The sequence below is a fragment of the Xyrauchen texanus genome, chromosome 7 (genome assembly GCF_025860055.1).
Source record: "Xyrauchen texanus isolate HMW12.3.18 chromosome 7, RBS_HiC_50CHRs, whole genome shotgun sequence".
NCBI classification, from domain to species: domain Eukaryota; kingdom Metazoa; phylum Chordata; class Actinopteri; order Cypriniformes; family Catostomidae; genus Xyrauchen; species Xyrauchen texanus.
Window position 1 is genome coordinate 2,461,001 of NC_068282.1, and position 20,764 is coordinate 2,481,764.

The 20,764-nt window shown below is 33.6% G+C and overlaps 1 protein-coding gene across 1 annotated transcript in view; it reads right to left on the reverse strand.

Annotated features, from left to right (window-relative positions):
- Positions 1 to 20,764, reverse strand: part of necab3 (N-terminal EF-hand calcium binding protein 3) — a 38,498-nt gene that overhangs the window by 3,035 nt on the left and 14,699 nt on the right. Inside the window, exons 3-9 of the mRNA XM_052130170.1 lie at positions 18,057 to 18,165; positions 11,181 to 11,206; positions 9,261 to 9,358; positions 7,105 to 7,241; positions 373 to 497; positions 195 to 274; positions 49 to 102 (exon numbers count right to left, since the gene is read on the reverse strand). Coding sequence (XP_051986130.1) covers positions 49 to 102; positions 195 to 274; positions 373 to 497; positions 7,105 to 7,241; positions 9,261 to 9,358; positions 11,181 to 11,206; positions 18,057 to 18,165 — 629 coding nt within the window. The remainder of the gene's footprint in view (positions 1 to 48; positions 103 to 194; positions 275 to 372; positions 498 to 7,104; positions 7,242 to 9,260; positions 9,359 to 11,180; positions 11,207 to 18,056; positions 18,166 to 20,764) is intronic.

A 20,764-nucleotide genomic window follows, 5' to 3' on the forward strand; every position in this document is an offset into this window, starting at 1 on the left:
AATTTCATAGAAGAGCGCAATTGAGCGATTGGTTATGAAAGCACTCACTGATTTATATGTGCTGGACAGAGTATCTTCTTTCAGAGGCTCCAACTTTGGACTCTAGAAACGAAGAATACACCAAAACTGATTCATAAATCACGTCGTCTGATGAATGGACAGGTTTAGATATGTTTAAATAAGTAGATGGTCACCTGACACTCCAGTTTGTCGATGAGTTGCTGCAGTCTGTTGATCTGAGAGCACCAGTGTTCATCGGTATCTACGGTAACGCCTGAGATAGAACACACAACGATACACTGTACACAACTCAACTCATAATCAACACACACTGTCTTCGTGTGTGTTTGTGTGTGTTTGTGTGTGCGTTACCAGTAGTGAGAATGCCCGAGTATGGATCAGTGGGTGAAAGACACATGTTCTTTTGCACTCGACGGCCACATCTTCTGTTGTTCTTCTGTATGGCCAGATGCTCCGGGACCTTCACATCCTCAACTCTATAGAGAGTGAGAGAGAGAGAGTGTGTGTGAGAGAGAGAGAGAGAGAGATACACAGCAACTTAAAATGGGTCTTAAATGGCATCACAGAAAAATGTAGAGATGCACCGATACCGATATGTATGCCGATACGATATCTAATAATTTACAACACATTTTAACTCCAGTCTTGACCAACACAAAATAGGTGTCATTTGAAAGCTTGCAAGCTCTACTTTACAATGCATGTAGGCATTATGACCAAACCTGAACAAGCACTTTTGAATTTGCAGACAAATCAGAAGTGTGCCGATTTGATATGTTATAAAAAAGGGTTTGACAACATGTGTCATATGTTGTCGGAAAGTGAGTTTAACTCACAGACAAAAATATAGCAAGTATTAGCCAAGTATATGTCTTTGACAATTATGTTGGCATTGCATATATGTGATTATATACGATATAGGTGATTATCTTTCAAACGAGCCCACACACAAGATAATCAGATGTATTGATCATTAGATAATCCACATGAAGCACAATGTTACATATGGCCACCAGGAGATGGCGCCAAATACACGACACAGACTCAATGATGACTCAAATGACACAGAATGAAACTCATTCTGTGAAATATCATGACTAAAATAAACAGAACATAAAATATCACATATCATTATTTAGAGGAGGTGATTATCTTTCAAACGAGCCCACACACAAGATAATCAGATGTATTGATCATTAGATAATCCACATGAAGCACAATGTTACATATGACCACCAGGAGATGGCGCCAAATACACGACAAAGACTCAATGATATCTCAGATGGCACAGAATGAAACTCATTCTGTGAAATCTCATTACTAACATAAACAGAACATAAAATATCACATATCATTAATTAGAGGAGGTGATTATCTTTCAAACGAGCCCACACACAAGATAATCAGAATTATTGATCATTAGATAATCCACATGAAGCACAATGTTACATATGGCCACCAGGAGATGGCGCCAAATACACAACACAGACTCATTGATATCTCAGATGGCACAGAATGAAACTCATTCTGTGAAATATCATGACTAAAATAAACAGAACATAAAATATCACATATCATTATTTAGAGGAGGTGATTATCTTTCAAACGAGCCCACACACAAGATAATCAGATGTATTGATCATTAGATAATCCACATGAAGCACAATGTTACATATGACCACCAGGAGATGGAGCCAAATACACGACACAGACTCAATGATATCTCAGATGGCACAGAATGAAACTCATTCTGTGAAATCTCATTACTAACATAAACAGAACATAAAATATCACATATCATTAATTAGAGGAGGTGATTATCTTTCAAACGAGTCCACACACAAGATAATCAGAATTATTGATCATTAGATAATCAACATGAAGCACAATGTTACATATGACCACCAGGAGATGGCGCCAAATACACGACACAGACTCAATGATATCTCAGATGGCACAGAATGAAACTCATTCTGTGAAATCTCATTACTAAAATAAACAGAACATATAATATCACATATCATTATTTAGAGGAGGTGATTATGTTTCAAACGAGCCCACACACAAGATAATCAGAATTATTGATCATTAGATAATCCACATGAAGCACAATGTTACATATGACCACCAGGAGATGGCGCCAAATACACGACACAGACTCAATGATGACTCAAATGGCACAGAATGAAACTCGCTCTGTGAAATCTCATGACTAAAATCATGTCTGCATGCTATGCTAACCTTTCGTCATTGTTGTGTTTGCATGTGTAATTTGATATATATGTACAATTATTATGTTTCATTAGTTTGGAGAGGCTTTTGGACACATGGAGACATTTCTGGACACTGATGAATTATATTTGTAATGCTATAACTTTTGATTGCTTTGTCGTATCAACACCACATTTTCCTCAGATACAGTCGACATGATTGGGAACAAAACAAAAGCAGTTTTTCAGAGCCTCCTTATTTACACCCAGAGATATAAAATGTCAAATCAGAATTTTATTTTATTTTTATTTATTACTTTTTCTTTTTCTTTTTCAGCAGTTTCTTAGGCTAATAATCTCAGAATGTATCATAATCTATATGGTTAAAATAATTGAAACGTTTTCTTTAGAATGATACCAAACACTTGACCCTCCTTTTCATTTCTTTTTTATTTTAAAGCCTTTTATTTTGGGTATGCCACTGAAACAGGAAATCTTTAAAAACACCTTCAGAGCTTAAAGGGTTCAAAGGTTTTCTTAAGGTACCAAATTCACTTTAAAAGGGTTAGCAAGATCAACACTAAAAAGAACAATTCACTTCAGAAGCAAAAGTATTAAAGGGCACCTATTATGGAATTTTGAAAATGACCTTTCATGTAGTGTGTAACAGATTTAAGTGAACAAAAACATCCTGCAAAGTTTTATATATGAAAGTTCACCGTAAAAAAGTTATTGTCTCTCAAAAGTAGGAGTCGACTCTGAGTCAATGTAATGAATCGTTTTTCCAATGAGTCATTTTCCTTTTCGTTGTGACGTCAAGACGAAAAATGATCAAATTGGCCGCGCCCACTCATTGCGCACGCAGACACCAGGGAAAACTTGACAACAAGACGCTGTGTTCTGAAGTGCGTATCAAAAGCGACATTTTTTTCACTGCCCAGGGACGAGCATGTGAAGAATCAGTGGCTAGAGTTTATATTTACAACTATACCACACAAGTATCGCCCGAACCTTGTGCTGTGTTCGCCTCATTTTAATGACGATTGCTTTCAAGTGTGGATTCGCGAGCCGGTTGATACTGAAGGAAGGTTCAGTACCAAGTTTATTTGGATCAGCTTCCTCCTCCGAATCACAACCTGTAAGTATTATTAATAATTGTTGCTTTTATGTGTTTTTTAGCATGTTAATAAGTATTTGTGTGTGTTGTGTACGTTACGCTCAGCACAGCTTCTAGGTCTCCAATGTCAACTTTTTTGAAATATGTGAAGTGTTTGTCGATGTTATTGGAGTTGACATAAAGAATAGAGCAATAACTTGTAGTAATGCAGTGCTTTACCAATATGTTTATGCGTTGGGCTAACGCAAACAATAACTGATTGGGTGTTGACCACCGAACTTTGGGCTATGATCGCTAACATAAATCAACTCAAATTCCTACAAAGCGGTGATGGGCGTTCCGTTTCCGACAATCTCTGCACAGAGTATACCAATCACAACTGACTGGGTCATCTGACCAATCACCGCAGATTAGCGTCACGCAAAGGAGGGCTGTGGAAAAATGAGTCAAAGGAGGGGTTTGGAAAAAGAATCATTTGGGAGTCAGTGAGCAAATCAGGTAAACATAAATGAATATTATAAGACAACAAAAGTGTTTTTTGTCATTGCATGCATGTAAAACTGTTGTTGGGGACTCCCAAAACAATATTAGGAACATTTGAAATGCCATAATAGGTGCCCTTTAAGACTTGTCTTCAGAGAATGCATTTTAAATAGGAGCTGAAACTTTAAAAGTGTCTGAACTTTAACTTTCACTGCCAAGAATTTATGAACAAGAGAACATCATTGAACGTAAATACATTTTAGAGCGCTGTAACCCACTTGACGCCACCTCACATATGTTCACATGACTCAAACTGTCTCTTTAAGACTATTCATCTTCTGTAAATATCGTCACAACCACCATAGTCGCCAGTATCTGTTGCAATCTTCTCTTCTCCAGTACCTCAAGCCGTAACGTCAAGGAACAGTTCATATATTACCTACAGGACCGCAGTAAACACAGTTTTCAGGGTTGTTTATGGGTAACCACTTAACAGTACAGGCAATCTAGTTATGAAACAATCGCACTAATGAGCCTTTTTGACAAATGGGAATTGGTTGCAGGCGGAGCTGACAGCACAAATGGCTTTTTCACTTATTGAGCGATCAGTAGCCAACAAAAACACATGCAAACATTTTCACAGCCATGCAGAGTTCTGTCGCATAAGGACTCCTCTGAGAATAACAACGCAAGGATGTCGTGTCTGTGACAAATCCTTTGAGGATCGACTAACCCACAGATGAGCAAGAATAATAATTAGACGCAGGTAGCAATTATGGGGCCAAGCACCAAAATGGAAAGCATTGCACAACATTAACCACAACCCAAAAATCACATATGACAAATCATAAACACACACATCATTACACAATGCTTCAAAATGGATTTAAACCTACAACTTTCCGTCTGCACAGTCCACTGCACTACAGAGCCACAACATTGACAGTCGTCAAAGGGACATACCAAGCATAGAGCTATCAAAGCCAATCATCGTAGTCACAATAATCAACTGCATATTCACGTAACTTTACATCAGCATGAAAATATACATTGGACCCAGCACCCATTAAGTTAGTGCAATGCATTGATCTCAATAACAACAAACATTTTAACTGCGTGATTTTTCGAGGTGGGAATTCAAATCCACAACCCATGAAACTATAAACCTGTGCTTTAACACACGGAGCCACACAGTTGCCATGTTAGGCTGATGTCAAAGAGACATCGCAAGGTTAGGGTCAGCACACAAGTGTAGATTATTTTTTTAACTGTAGGTGGCGCTGTCTCAAAACTGCTCAGGTATCCTCAAGACATGATATTTATGATGCATGATTTTTTTATTTTTTAAAACTGACAAAGCTTTTAAAAGATATATCACTTTTTAATAAAATTCAACGTGGCGAGGGGTACGGCTGACATGAGAAAAATTGGTATAGTTGAAATTCGCATGATCTAAGGAAGACACCAATCCCAGGATTTTAGGACAAAAGTTATGGGCAAAAAATACAGGCCATTTTTTACATCATTTGACCCATAGTTGGCACTCAGATCATGGTCCTGATGAAGCATACCAAGATTAATTTTGATAGGACAAACTGTTGCCGAGATACAGCCTCATATCCATTCTATACTCTCAATAGTAAAAATCTATATTTTTATAAGTGAAACCTATATTTTTAAACCTAAAATTTGTAATTGCGAAACCTATATTTTAAATTGCGTAACCTATATTTTTAAATCTAAAATTTGTAATTGCGAAACCTATATTTTTCTATCTTCATTTTTAATTTGCAAAATCTATATTTTTAATTGTGGAAACAATATTTTAAATTGTGAAACCTATATTTTTAATTGCGGAAACTATATTTTTATTTGCGAAACCTATATTTTTAATTGCGGAACCTATATTTTTTATTGCGAAACCTATATTTTTAATTGCGAAACCTATATTTTTAATTACTGAACCTATATTTTTAATTATGGAAACTATATTTTTAATTGCGAAACCTATATTTTTAATTGCGGAACATATATTTTTAATTGCGGAACCTATATTTTTAATTGCAAAACCTATATTTTTAATTGCGGAAACTATATTTTTAATTGTGGAAACTATATTTTTAATTGCGAAACCTATATTTTTAATTGTGGAAACTATATTTTTAACCCTATATTTTTACTTGCGAGACCTATATTTTTAAATGTGAAAATCTATATTTTTAATTGCGGAAACTATATTTTAAATTGTGAAACCTATATTTTTAAATGCAGAACCTATATTTTTAATTGCGGAAACTATATTTTAAATTGTGAAACCTGTATTTTTTATTGGGGAACCTATATTTTTAATTGCGGAAACTATATTTTTAAATGCGGAACCTATATTTTTAATTGCGAAACCTATATTTTTAATTGCGGAAACTATATTTTTAATTGTGAAACCTATATTTTTAATTGTGAAACCTATATTTTTAAATGCGGAACCTATATTTTTGATTGTGAAACCTATATTTTTAATTGCGAAACCTATATTTTTAATTGCGAAACCTATATTTTTAATTGCGGAACCTATATTTTTTATTGCGAAACCTATATTTTTAATTGCGAAACCTATATTTTTAATTGCGGAACCTATATTTTTAATTGCGGAAACTATATTTTTAATTGCGAAACCTATATTTTTAATTGCGGAACCTATATTTTTAATTGCGGAACCTATATTTTTAATTGCGAAACCTATATTTTTAATTGCGGAACCTATATTTTTAATTGTGGAACCTGTATTTTTTATTGGGGAACCTATATTTTTAAATATAAATTTTTTAATTGAGAAACCTAAATTTTTATTGTGTAAACTATATTTTAAATTGTGGAACAATATTTTTAAATTATAATTTTTTAATGCGAAGCCTATGTTTTTAATTGGGGAAACCATATTTTTTATTGGAGAACCTATATTTTTAAATATACATTTTTTAATAATGAAATCAACATTTTAATCATGGAATCTAAATTTTTAAGAATGTAGAACAAATACAATTGTACACATTTGTGTTTACTTAAAATATGAAATGTCCCCACAAGGATAGTACAACCTAAAATCTCGACTGTCCCCATGAAGAAAACAGAAAATGTCAAACTAAAGAAATGTTTTTGTAAAGTTTATGTTTAGGGGTAGGCGGTAGAAAATATCATTATCTCAATATAGAAACAATAGAAGTCAATGGAAAGTTCCCAAAAAGCCATGTGTATGTGTGTATGTGTGTAACTCACGGAGAGGTGCTGCTCTGAGCCGCCACGGCCTCCATCGCACACTGCAGAGACGTCTGGAGGGAAAGCAGCTGACTAGATGTTTCCCTCAACATGAAACGCGTCACAAACTGCCCGAGAACTGACGAACCCTGGTACTCCTATAGCAAGAGACAGAGAACACAAATAATGACGATTCATTATTTACCATTTACCATTTTCCTTAATCGCTGCATCAACCGTTAAGAGTTAAAGACAAGTCCCGCCCTCATGGCCCTCTACTTAAAAACCTGAAGTATTCCTGTCAATACAGATTATAACATCCACTGCAATGGCAATCCACTGACTTCTCTCATTAAACAGCTTGTAAATAAAACTAACCTCCACTTTATCCTGGAGAAACAGATCGGCAGCGTGTCTAAGTGACTATTAGGAGGAGGCATGTTTCTGCATTAGAGATGATCAGTCTCCAAAAACAAAAGATCTGTGCTGGCAGATACAAAAGATTATAGTGGACTAATGCCGAGCATTTCTGTTCACGGGACTACAAACGACTTGAGTGCATGTGTCATACTGACAACTTGTCAGTATGACAACATCCGGGATGGCTTAAAAGTAAGTAGATCATGAGAGGATTTACGTTTTTGGGTAATATAACCCTTTAAAGTGTGTGCTTTTATAAAATGATCCTCCCAATTTGGAGTGCCCAGTTCTCCGTGTGGCGGAGGACGAATCTCAGCCGTCAATCCGCGCATCTTATCAGGTGGCTTGTTGAACGCGTTACCGCGGAGACTTAACGGATGTGGAGGCTTCACGCTGTTCTCCGCGGCATCCACGCTCAACTCAGCACGCGCCCCACTAAGAGCGAGAACCACATTATAGCGACCACGAGGAGGTTACCCCATGTGACTCTACCCTCCTTAGCAACCAGGGCTATTTGGTTGCTAAGGAGACCTGGCTGCACGCCCTGAATTTGAACTCACGACTCCAGGTGTGGTAGTCAACGTAAATACTCGCTGAGATACCTAGACCCCCCCCCCCCCATTTCTTTTGTCTTTTTTAAAGAATATTAGGGATGAGCGGAAATACATTTTTGGGATATTCAACATTATCAATTCTATCGATTGAGTTTAACTTTAACTGAACCAAAAATATTCCTTTAAAGAAAACTATTTAATTACAGTACTTTTTCTTTTTACATCATGTGCTTTATTTTACATCATTTTATGTATGTAGTACACAAAAAAAAATATTTATTTAATACATTTCCATCAAATTAAATGAAGCAATCTTTAACATAATTAAATAAAAAAAACTAAATATTTTAATCTTTTTGTTAAATAATAATGCGTTTAATTAAATAAGTCAATTTATTAGAAATTTGTAGTGAAATTGAAATGTGTAACTCTTAAAAATACGCTTAAATATTTTTAGAGAATTACAGAAAACGTGCAGATACGTACAGATAAGTGTAAACTTCTAAATCGAAAACGCTTAAATAATAATAATAATTCCTTACACTTATATAGCGCTTGTCAAGGCACTCAAAGCGTTTTACATAGTATAGGGGGAATCTCCTCAACCACCACCAGTGTGCAGCATCCACCTGGATGATGAGACGGCAGCCATAGTGCACCAGAACGCCCACCACACACCAGCTATTGGTGGGGAGGAGAGAGTAGAGTGATGTAGCCAATTCAGGGATGGAGATTAATACAAGGCCATGATAGATAGGGGCCAATGGGGGGGAATTTGGCTAGGACAACAGGGTTACACCCATACTCTTTACGAGAAGTGTCCTGGGATTTTTAATGACCACAGAGAGTGAGGACCTCGGTTTAACGTCTCATCCAAAGGACGGTGCCTTTTTACAGTATAGTGTATTACCCATCACTATACTGGGGGATTAGGACCCACACAGACCGTAGGGTGAGCACCCCCTGCTGGCCTCCCTAATACCACTTCCAGGAGGTCTCCCATCCAGGTACTGGCCAGGCTCAACCCTGCTTAGCTTTAGTGGGCAACCAGTCAAGAGCTGCAGGGTGATATGGCGTTTTCAAATTTGAATGGATTAGTGTGGACGTGGCCTTAATGGTCCTAAAATAGGCTTCATTTTCTTTATGCAAATATAATTTTGAGGGGGTGAAATGAATAAATGTTCGCCCATTTTTCTTGATTACCTCCTTCGTCTTATCCATGGCCTTTAGCACGGCAACATTGAGCTTCTCTAACGCGGAGAGAACATCCAGATATTCTCCAAGATGCTGAGAAAAGTAATCTGAAAACAGCAGGGAACAGAGAGAATTATAGAGCAGAACACCAAATATGAATCATACAAAGAAAGTACGAAATGTCTGAAATAGACAAGCTTCACATTCTGTTCCATCGACCGATTTGTCCTTCATCGCTCACAAACACACACACTCTCAGGAGCAACCCTGGACGGCTCTTAAAACGATGGCTGTGGCGCACTTTGGCTCAGCTGTTCGATAGTTGCTTGAGTACACGAGCCAATGAATTATGCAGCTCTGTGTTCTGGGAAGAGGAAGGTTACTTCCTTCCAGATCATTACCTGTTGACTAATATCAGTGTCTTTAGCCCCTGGATTCAGAACAAAAACACACACACGCATCCCAAATCCTTCACTAGCAACTATACTGATCTGTGACATCAAAGACAGCCAAAGTCCATTTCATGTTTTTAAAAGCCTTCCAGGAAAACTGTGCACTAGTGCAACTTCTACAGTTGTATGTATTTACTTTTTTAATATTTGCAGAACGATATCACGTGGTTTATTTCACGTATCACAGCAGTGCTGAGATAAAATGTCCACTAGGTGGCACTAAAAGCGAGTTACATTTTTTCCCAAACAGATGAGGAGTTTAAGTCAACAAAAACGACCTCCCTACGCTAAACCTCAAACCAAAACCCAACCGATAGTGTCAGAACAAGCAAATGTGAGATGAAAAACATCTATGCTAATGGCACTTTTCCACGGCACGTTATTGTTCGAGTCGACTCGCTTTACTTTTCTGAGCTTGCTTTACCACTGTAGTTTAGTGCCGCATCAACGTGGGTGTGATTATAGGCTGATCGTCATAGTTACACCGTCTCTAATGCCGTGACATCATCTTAAATCCGTCACAAACATTACTGGCCATAAACAATAACACGAGCGCTAGCTGTTAGCGACTAGCTCATTGTGCTGTATAAAGCAGTTGTTGCATGGTGATGTCACACAAGTGTATCAGTTAAATTGGTCTGGTTGTTTTAGAAGCTTCCAGTAGCTGCTCAACTAAATAAAGTGAAGCTTATATAGAGCAGAGTATAGAGTTAACGTAACAAAACGTACCATCCTCCATCGTGGCCTCCAACAACGGACACCCGGGCACTCGCCCTCCCATTGTTCGCCGGTCTATTGCCATAGATAGCGTCCATTTGGTCGAACCACTTCCACTTTCTTCTGTTTGAACCACTCCGGCTGTTTTGGTCCTTGATGGTTCTGTAGTCACTTTTAAGATTTAGTAACTTCCCCCTACACAGTTGGTGGGTCCAGTGGTAGCCGTGTGCGACCAACAGCTGAGACACTTCCTGAAAGACGTTTTTGTTTCACGTCGTTTCGTTCATCGCTAACGAGAGGAACGTCGGCACCTCGTTTATTGACCACGGCGTGATTTTGCGCACAGCCATTTCTTTTAACAATTCGAAAGTCAGGTGAACAAATGATACGGCTATCGCTGTAGCTAATTTAAAACTAGCGGGATGATGTCACGTGTCCCAAATCCAGTGACGCCAGTAGTGATGATTCTCTCCGACCAATCAGTGATCAGCAGGGTTTTGACGTCACATTTAGTATCGCTCGGCTCGCTTGGAACCTCGACCGAGGTTGTACTAAAATAAGTAGCAGGTACCATCCAAAATGCTAACAGAGTCGAGTCGAGTTGTACCGTGCAGTGGAAAAGTGACACTTTCGGCACACGTGTCGACTCAAAATAATCTTCTCAACCTTTAGTTGATTCCTTTTCCTGCTACCAGAAACCCTATTTCTATTCTCTATTCTCTTTTCATTATGATCATTTAAAGGAATTATCCACACCTACCTGATAGTTTGTCTGTATCAAGGTTCCTGGAAAGGAAAGAGGAGAGAGAGAGAATATAATAATGAGACCAAAACGTTAATTGAATTGGAGAGGAGTCAAGAATTTGAAAGTGGTGTCTTTAGCGAGGAGTATATGTGGGCCGTCAGCAGCTTTGCCAGATTTTTAAAGTGTAAACAGCACAATTATGATTCGTTCATGTTAACATCGCTGGGCTGAAATTTCTCAACATATGGTAACTTGCTGAGATAATGATCTTGCTAATGGGGTAAAACAAGAGTATAAGATGAAGTAACAAAAATATTCTATATGTACGTACAGACTTTATGACTTTTTCAAACTCAGACTTACACTTCAGCATTTCAACCAATTTCATAAATGGTGCACAATTCGATCTATCAATCTGTCTGTATGTCAGAGCAGAAGAAATAGACAAAGAAAGTTATTTATAAAGTTCATTGTTTCATTATAACGCGTTCACTGTGATCTTCATTTATGCATTTAATTACTGAACTAATGTCAGGCATTGTTGCCAATCAATGCAACAGTTATGAAAAATGATCAAAAATATGATAATGAAAAATAAAACCTAAAAATAACCATTAGAAAACGTTCTGTATACGTTACTTTTAGGTTGCCAGAAAAACCCTCCCTGCAACATTCTGGTAACGTTAGTTTATGGTTATAAAATATAAAACCTAAAAATAACCATTAGAAAACATTCTGTATACGTTACTTTTAGGTTGCCAGAAAAACCTCCCTGCAACATTCTGGTAACGTTAGTTTATGGTTATAACATATAAAACCTAAAAATAACCATTAGAAAACGTTCCGTATACGTTACATTTAGGTTGCCAGAAAAACCTCCCTGCAACATTCTGGTAACGTTAGTTTATGGTTATACAAATTAAAACCTAAAAATAACCATTAGAAAACGTTCTGTATACGTTACTTTTAGGTTGCCAGAAAACCCTCCCTGCAACATTCTGGTAACGTTAGTTTATGGTTATACAAATTAAAACCTAAAAATAACCATTAGAAAACGTTCTGTATACGTTACTTTTAGGTTGCCAGAAAACCCTCCCTGCAACATTCTGGTAGCGTTAGTTTATGGTTATACAAATTAAAACCTAAAAATAACCATTAGAAAACGTTCTGTATACGTTACTTTTAGGTTGCCAGAAAAACCTCCCTGCAACATTCTGGTAACGTTAGTTTATGGTTATACAAATTAAAACCTAAAAATAACCATTAGAAAGCGTTCTGTATACGTTACTTTTAGGTTGCCAGAAAACCCTCCCTGCAACATTCTGGTAACGTTAGTTTATGGTTATACAAATTAAAACCTAAAAATAACCATTAGAAAACGTTCTGTATACGTTACTTTTAGGTTGCCAGAAAAACCTCCCTGCAACATTCTGGTAACGTTAGTTTATGGTTATACAAATTAAAACCTAAAAATAACCATTAGAAAACGTTCTGTATACGTTACTTTTAGGTTGCCAGAAAACCCTCCCTGCAACATTCTGGTAACGTTAGTTTATGGTTATACAAATTAAAACCTAAAAATAACCATTAGAAAACGTTCCGTATAAGTTACTTTTAGGTTGCCAGAAAAACCTCCCTGCAACATTCTGGTAACGTTAGTTTATGGTTATACAAATTAAAACCTAAAAATAACCATTAGAAAACGTTCTGTATAAGTTACTTTTAGGTTGCCAGAAAAACCTCCCTGCAACATTCTGGTAACGTTAGTTTATGGTTATACAAATTAAAACCTAAAATAACCATTAGAAAACGTTCTGTATAAGTTACTTTTAGGTTGCCAGAAAAACCTCCCTGCAACATTCTGGTAACGTTAGTTTATGGTTATACAAATTAAAACCTAAAAATAACCATTAGAAAACGTTCTGTATAAGTTACTTTTAGGTTGCCAGAAAAACCTCCCTGCAACATTCTGGTAACGTTAGTTTATGGTTATACAAATTAAAACCTAAAAATAACCATTAGAAAACGTTCTGTATAAGTTACTTTTAGGTTGCCAGAAAAACCTCCCTGCAACATTCTGGTAACGTTAGTTTATGGTTATACAAATTAAAACCTAAAAATAACCATTAGAAAACATTCTGTATAAGTTAATTTTAGGTTGCCAGAAAAACCTCCCTGCAACATTCTGGTAACGTTAGTTTATGGTTATACAAATTAAAACCTAAAAATAACCATTAGAAAACATTCTGTATAAGTTACTTTTAGGTTGCCAGAAAAACCTCCCTGCAACATTCTGGTAACGTTAGTTTATGGTTATACAAATTAAAACCTAAAAATAACCATTAGAAAACGTTCCGTATACGTTACATTTAGGTTGCCAGAAAAACCTCCCTGCAACATTCTGGTAACATTAGTTTATGGTTATACAAATTAAAACCTAAAATAACCATTAGAAAACGTTCTGTATAAGTTACTTTTAGGTTGCCAGAAAAACCTCCCTGCAACATTCTGGTAACGTTAGTTTATGGTTATACAAATTAAAACCTAAAAATAACCATTAGAAAACATTCTGTATAAGTTAATTTTAGGTTGCCAGAAAAACCTCCCTGCAACATTCTGGTAACGTTAGTTTATGGTTATACAAATTAAAACCTAAAAATAACCATTAGAAAACATTCTGTATAAGTTACTTTTAGGTTGCCAGAAAAACCTCCCTGCAACATTCTGGTAACGTTAGTTTATGGTTATACAAATTAAAACCTAAAAATAACCATTAGAAAACATTCTGTATAAGTTACTTTTAGGTTGCCAGAAAAACCTCCCTGCAACATTCTGGTAACGTTAGTTTATGGTTATACAAATTAAAACCTAAAAATAACCATTAGAAAACATTCTGTATAAGTTACTTTTAGGTTGCCAGAAAAACCTCCCTGCAACATTCTGGTAACGTTAGTTTATGGTTATACAAATTAAAACCTAAAAATAACCATTAGAAAACATTCTGTATAAGTTACTTTTAGGTTGCCAGAAAAACCTCCCTGCAACATTCTGGTAACGTTAGTTTATGGTTATACAAATTAAAACCTAAAAATAACCATTAGAAAACGTTCTGTATACGTTACTTTTAGGTTGCCAGAAAACCCTCCCTGCAACATTCTGGTAACGTTAGTTTATGGTTATACAAATTAAAACCTAAAAATAACCATTAGAAAACGTTCTGTATATGTTAATTTTAGGTTGCCAGAAAACCCTCCCTGCAACATTCTGGTAACGTTAGTTTATGGTTATACAAATTAAAACCTAAAAATAACCATTAGAAAACGTTCTGTATACGTTACTTTTAGGTTGCCAGAAAAACCTCCCTGCAACATTCTGGTAACGTTAGTTTACTGTTATAAAAATTAAAACCTAAAAATAACCATTAGAAAACGTTCTGTATACGTTACTTTTAGGTTGCCAGAAAAACCTCCCTGCAACATTCTGGTAACGTTAGTTTATGGTTATACAAATTAAAACCTAAAAATAACCATTAGAAAACGTTCTGTATAAGTTCCTTTAAGATTGTCAGAAAAACCTCCCTGCAACATTCTGGTAACGTTAGTTTATGGTTATACAAATTAAAACCTAAAAATAACCATTAGAAAACGTTCCGTATAAGTTACTTTTAGGTTGCCAGAAAAACCTCCCTGCAACATTCTGGTAACGTTAGTTTATGGTTATACAAATTAAAACCTAAAAATAACCATTAGAAAACGTTCTGTATAAGTTACTTTTAGGTTGCCAGAAAAACCTCCCTGCAACATTCTGGTAACGTTAGTTTATGGTTATACAAATTAAAACCTAAAAATAACCATTAGAAAACATTCTGTATAAGTTACTTTTAGGTTGCCAGAAAAACCTCCCTGCAACATTCTGGTAACGTTAGTTTATGGTTATACAAATTAAAACCTAAAAATAACCATTAGAAAACATTCTGTATAAGTTACTTTTAGGTTGCCAGAAAAACCTCCCTGCAACATTCTGGTAACGTTAGTTTATGGTTATACAAATTAAAACCTAAAAATAACCATTAGAAAACGTTCCGTATACGTTACATTTAGGTTGCCAGAAAAACCTCCATGCAACTTTTTGGGAACGTTTTTGGGAATTGGTTCTGAAAAAAAACGAAAGTGAACCATATGCTAACGATAAAGGAACGTGTTTGCTGGGTATCTCTAGTATCTAAATTACCCCGTTAGAAAATTGTTAAGTCTTGCAGACACACTATCTTGTGTATAAATGTCAAACATGTACTTAAACCCCATTTGTTGCCAGTACAGTTACTAGTATAGAGACAACAAGCCACAGAATAAAGCCTGGAAATTCACACATCGATTTGATTGTGCATTTTTATGCTAATTTCCATATTCATATTATTATGCAGACAGAAACGTATCTAAAATGTCCTCAGTGATTTTTGTCACATTGACTCACCGTCACAGTCAAAACACAATTATTAAATAAAATAGACTCTCAGGCTCTAATTGCCTTGAGTGCTCCCAGATAGCATTAATGGACTTTTAATATTCCTGCGAGAAGCTGAAAAGGGACCGGATAATGAATTGGGTAATGAAGGAAAAACTACAGGTTGTCAAAACTGATGTTTAATAACACCACTTTGCATAGACTATAAAACTTCATTTGAATTTAACTTGATTTTGTGCATGAATTTATGCAATAGGCCATTTTAAAGGAGCAATGAAACAGTGAATCAGTGTTTGCAACCCCTTTTACTTACATATTATTACAATAATAATAATAATAATACGCTTTATTTTATATAGTGGGCCCTGTTTGTAGAGCGCTAGCACTAAGTGCAGTGCTAAGCTTTAAGTCATATATGCAAATGAAGTGGGCATGGCCATAAAGTTTGGGTATTTTCGTGCAAGCATGCGCTAAGTCTAGGCGCAAGTGGGTTTGGTGAAATTTCTCACGCTAAGCGCTAATGGCCCGGGTCGAGTGCTATTTAATTCTGAGGTTATTCCACCATCTGGGTCTCTTTATATAGTCCATTCCTTGCCACACATCAGAGATATAAACAAACATTTCAACAAAATGAAGAAGTGGACAAAAGTGGAGTGCGTGATGACGTCATGCCTAAAAAATCACGTTAAATTAGCCAGTTTACTGTCATTTTAATTAGCAAATAAAAGCAATCAGAAGAGGAGGAACAGTTGCCCTTCTGATGGGCATCTAATCCTTCATCTAATCTTAAGCATCGCCATGACAACTGCATCATATCTTCAGCAACTTTTAAATACCAACTGAACTTGATTATCATCTCAAATTTATTTTTGGAAGAAGCAGTAAATGCAATCTGAGGTAAAGATGGTTAGATTTAAAATATTTAAACTTTTTAAAATGTTCAAAAGCTTGTTTTCTTTTTATTAATTTAAATTTATTTGATTAATTTAATGTTTTTTTTCATTTGGTAATGAATTTTTTTAATTTAATGCTTTTTTTTAGTAATTTATTTGATTAATTTAATGCTTTTTTCGTTTGGTAATTTTTTTAAATAATTTAATGCTTTTTTTTTCATTTGGTAATTTATTTTATTAATTTAATGCTTTTTTCGTTTGGACATTTATTTTTTTTATTTAATACTTTTTCGTTTGGTAATTTATTATATTTAATACAGGGGATTTTACCGGCATTTTTTGGGCTGTAAGTGTTCCAAAAAAAAAAAAAAAAAAGCACTGATGATTTTCTCCTAGTATTGTGTATTTATATATATGTAAATCTATATGCCGTAAAGATCAATCCATAATCACAAACAATAAATTGGCTTTGAATACTGTCGTCATGGTAACACAGGCTAACGATTGGGGCAAACTCTGTCATGACACAACATTTTGGCGTTAATGCCAATTTTATCGACAAAAACTGTTTCCAAACCAGTTTTTCGTGACATTTGATGTATCGACATAGAGTTTATGCACTTGAGTTAAACGGAAAAATATCATGCTGACATTTGTGACATTGTAGCGTTTCCATCAACTTTATTTTAATGCGCTAAAAAAAAAATTCGCAAAAAATCCTTAGATGCAAATGTAGTTAGTGATTGTCATGGGCATCATTTGAGTTTGGACCTGAACTTTATCACCACCTGCTGGTGGAATCTCCAAACTGCAAATGCAGGAACTGAGTTTAGACTTTGCGCTGAAACCAGACAAGCTTTTGAAACGTCTTAGAGGAACACACACACAGATAACGCAAACACTTGCACTTGCATTCTCACGATAATTTGATAAGATGTAGCGCATGGTCGTTGCGCATTACGCTACACACGAAAATAAAACCCAGTGCCATTAATGGTAAAAATAAGATATGTTTACATTTATGCATTTGGCAGACACTTGTACCCAGAGCGGCTTCCAGCGCACTTATTACTGGGACAAATGCATACGATGCAAAAGCAGAACCTTATTTTTAGACTCGTTGATCACACACTTATGAATACAGTTATTTCTCAGTGGCCTGTCACTGATTGCACAACTATTCTATCCTTTCAGCTCAAAGTGTTTTGAGGATCTGTGTGTGTGTGTGTGTGATGCAGAGCGGCAAAGCAGTTTTTTTGTGCAGTCGAATTTGCTGCTTTGTTCAGTCAATGCCTCGGCTTCCTGGAACACAATTTTCATGCTTTGAATCGTACATGCCACCTCGGGTAATACTTTGATCCTCCTGCGTGTGAACGTTTGGCTTATTCATTTTCCATGTAGATGACTCAAAAAGCCACTGCGTGAGGTGCAATATAGTAATCATGCCCCTCTGAAAGGCGACTAATTAAGGAATGAAATCAAAATGCACAGTTGTCAGGATGCAGGTCGGCTAAATTGTGTGTTTGTGATGTACTTTGTCTGTCGTCCATCGATAGAGTAGAACAGCTCCCGAAGCTCGTCTGTAGTGAGTATCCCATCGGCAAAGTACGCTTTAAACTCCTCAAAAGACAGCTTACCGTCATCTACAACAAGATATGAGAGAAAAGATGACAGTGTATTAGCAACCAATGCTTTTGGGGAACACAGCCCAGGTTGGTCTGGTTTGTTTGGCAGTTTTCAGTTGGTTAGGCTGGGAGATGAGCTAAACCAGTTCAGGCTTGTTAAAGCTGTTTTTTAAAGACTATTTGAATGACTCTCATAAGGGCGTCGATTTTAATAGCCAGATGTTGTTTTACCTTAGCAGACGACTTTATTCATTCACAGAACAGGGTAAAGCTCATATAAGTTTGTGTAAAGAAAACCATATATAGGTCTAAAAATATATAGTTTTTTTCGTTTGGCAATTAAATTTTTTAATTTAATGCTTTTTTCGTTTGGTAATTTATTTTAATAATTTAATGCTTTTTTCGTTTGGTAATTTATTTTAATAATTTAATGCTTTTTTCGTTTGGTAATTTATTTTAACAATTTAATGCTTTTTTCATTTGTAAATTATTATTTTGTTTTATTTAATGCTTTTTTTGTTTGGTCATTTATTTTAATAATTTAATGCTTTTTTCGTTTGGTCATTTATTTTAATAATTTAATGCTTTTTTCGTTTGGTCATTTATTTTAATAATTTAATGCTTTTTTTGTTTGGTCATTTATTTTAATAATTTAATGCTTTTTTCGTTTGGTCATTTATTTTAATAATTTAATGCTTTTTTTGTTTGGTCATTTATTATTTTTTAATTTTATGCTTTTTTCGTTTGGAATTTATTATTTTTTAATTTAATTCTTTTTTCGTTTGGAATTTATTATTTTTTAATTTAATGCTTTTTTCATTTGGAATTTATTATTTTTTAATTTAATTCTTTTTTGTTTGGAATTTATTATTTTTTAATTTAATGCTTTTTTTGTTTGGAATTTATTATTTTTTAATTTAATGCTTTTTTCGTTTGGAATTTATTATTTTTTAATTTAATGCTTTTTTCGTTTGGAATTTAATATTTTTTAATTTAATGCTTTTTTCGTTTGGAATTTATTATTTTTTAATTTAATGCTTTTTTTGTTTGGAATTGATTATTTTTTAATTTAATGCTTTTTTGTTTGGATTTTATTATTTTTTAATTTAATGCTTTTTTCGTTTGGAATTTATTATTTTTTAATTTAATGCTTTTTTTTGTTTGGAATTGATTATTTTTTAATTTAATGCTTTTTTTGTTTGGATTTTATTATTTTTTAATTTAATGCTTTTTTTTGTTTGGAATTGATTATTTTTTAATTTAATGCTTTTTTCGTTTGGAATTTATTATTTTTTAATTTAATGCTTTTTTGTTTGGAATTGATTATTTTTTAATTTAATGCTTTTTTCGTTTGGAATTTATTATTTTTTAATTTAAAGCTTTTTTTGTTTGGATTTTATTATTTTTTAATTTAATGCTTTTTTTGTTTGGAATTTATTATTTTTTAATTTAATGCTTTTTTTGTTTGGATTTTATTATTTTTTAATTTAAAGCTTTTTTTGTTTGGATTTTATTATTTTTTAATTTAATGCTTTTTTTGTTTGGATTTTATTATTTTTTAATTTAATGCTTTTTTTGTTTGGAATTGATTATTTTTTAATTTAATGCTTTTTTGTTTGGATTTTATTATTTTTAATTTAATGCTTTTTTGTTTGGAATTGATTATTTTTTAATTTAATGCTTTTTCGTTTGGAATTTATTATTTTTTAATTTAATGCTTTTTTGTTTGGAATTGATTATTTTTTAATTTAATGCTTTTTTCGTTTGGAATTTATTATTTTTTAATTTAAAGCTTTTTTTGTTTGGATTTTATTATTTTTTAATTTAATGCTTTTTTTGTTTGGAATTTATTATTTTTTAATTTAATGCTTTTTTTGTTTGGATTTTATTATTTTTTAATTTAAAGCTTTTTTTGTTTGGATTTTATTATTTTTTAATTTAATGCTTTTTTTGTTTGGATTTTATTATTTTTTAATTTAATGCTTTTTTTGTTTGGATTTTATTATTTTTTAATTTAATGCTTTTTTCGTTTGGAATTTAATATTTTTTAATTTAATGCTTTTTTCGTTTGGAATTTATTATTTTTTAATTTAATGCTTTTTTTGTTTGGAATTGATTATTTTTTAATTTAATGCTTTTTTTGTTTGGATTTTATTATTTTTTAATTTAATGCTTTTTTCGTTTGGAATTGATTATTTTTTAATTTAATGCTTTTTTCGTTTGGAATTTATAATTTTTTAATTTAATGCTTTTTTCGTTTGGAATTTATTATTTTTTAATTTAATGCTTTTTTTGTTTGGAATTGATTATTTTTTAATTTAATGCTTTTTTCATTTGGAATTTATTATTTTTTAATTTAAAGCTTTTTTTGTTTGGAATTTATTATTTTTTAATTTAATGCTTTTTTCGTTTGGAATTTATTATTTTTTAATTTAATGCTTTTTTTGTTTGGATTTTATTATTCTTTAATTTAATGCTTTTTTTGTTTGGAATTTATAATTTTTTTAATTTAATGCTTTTTCATTTGGAATTTTTTATTTTTTATTTAATGCTTTTTTTGTTTGGAATTTATCATTTTAATAATTTAATGTTTTTTTGTTTGGAATTTTTTATTTTT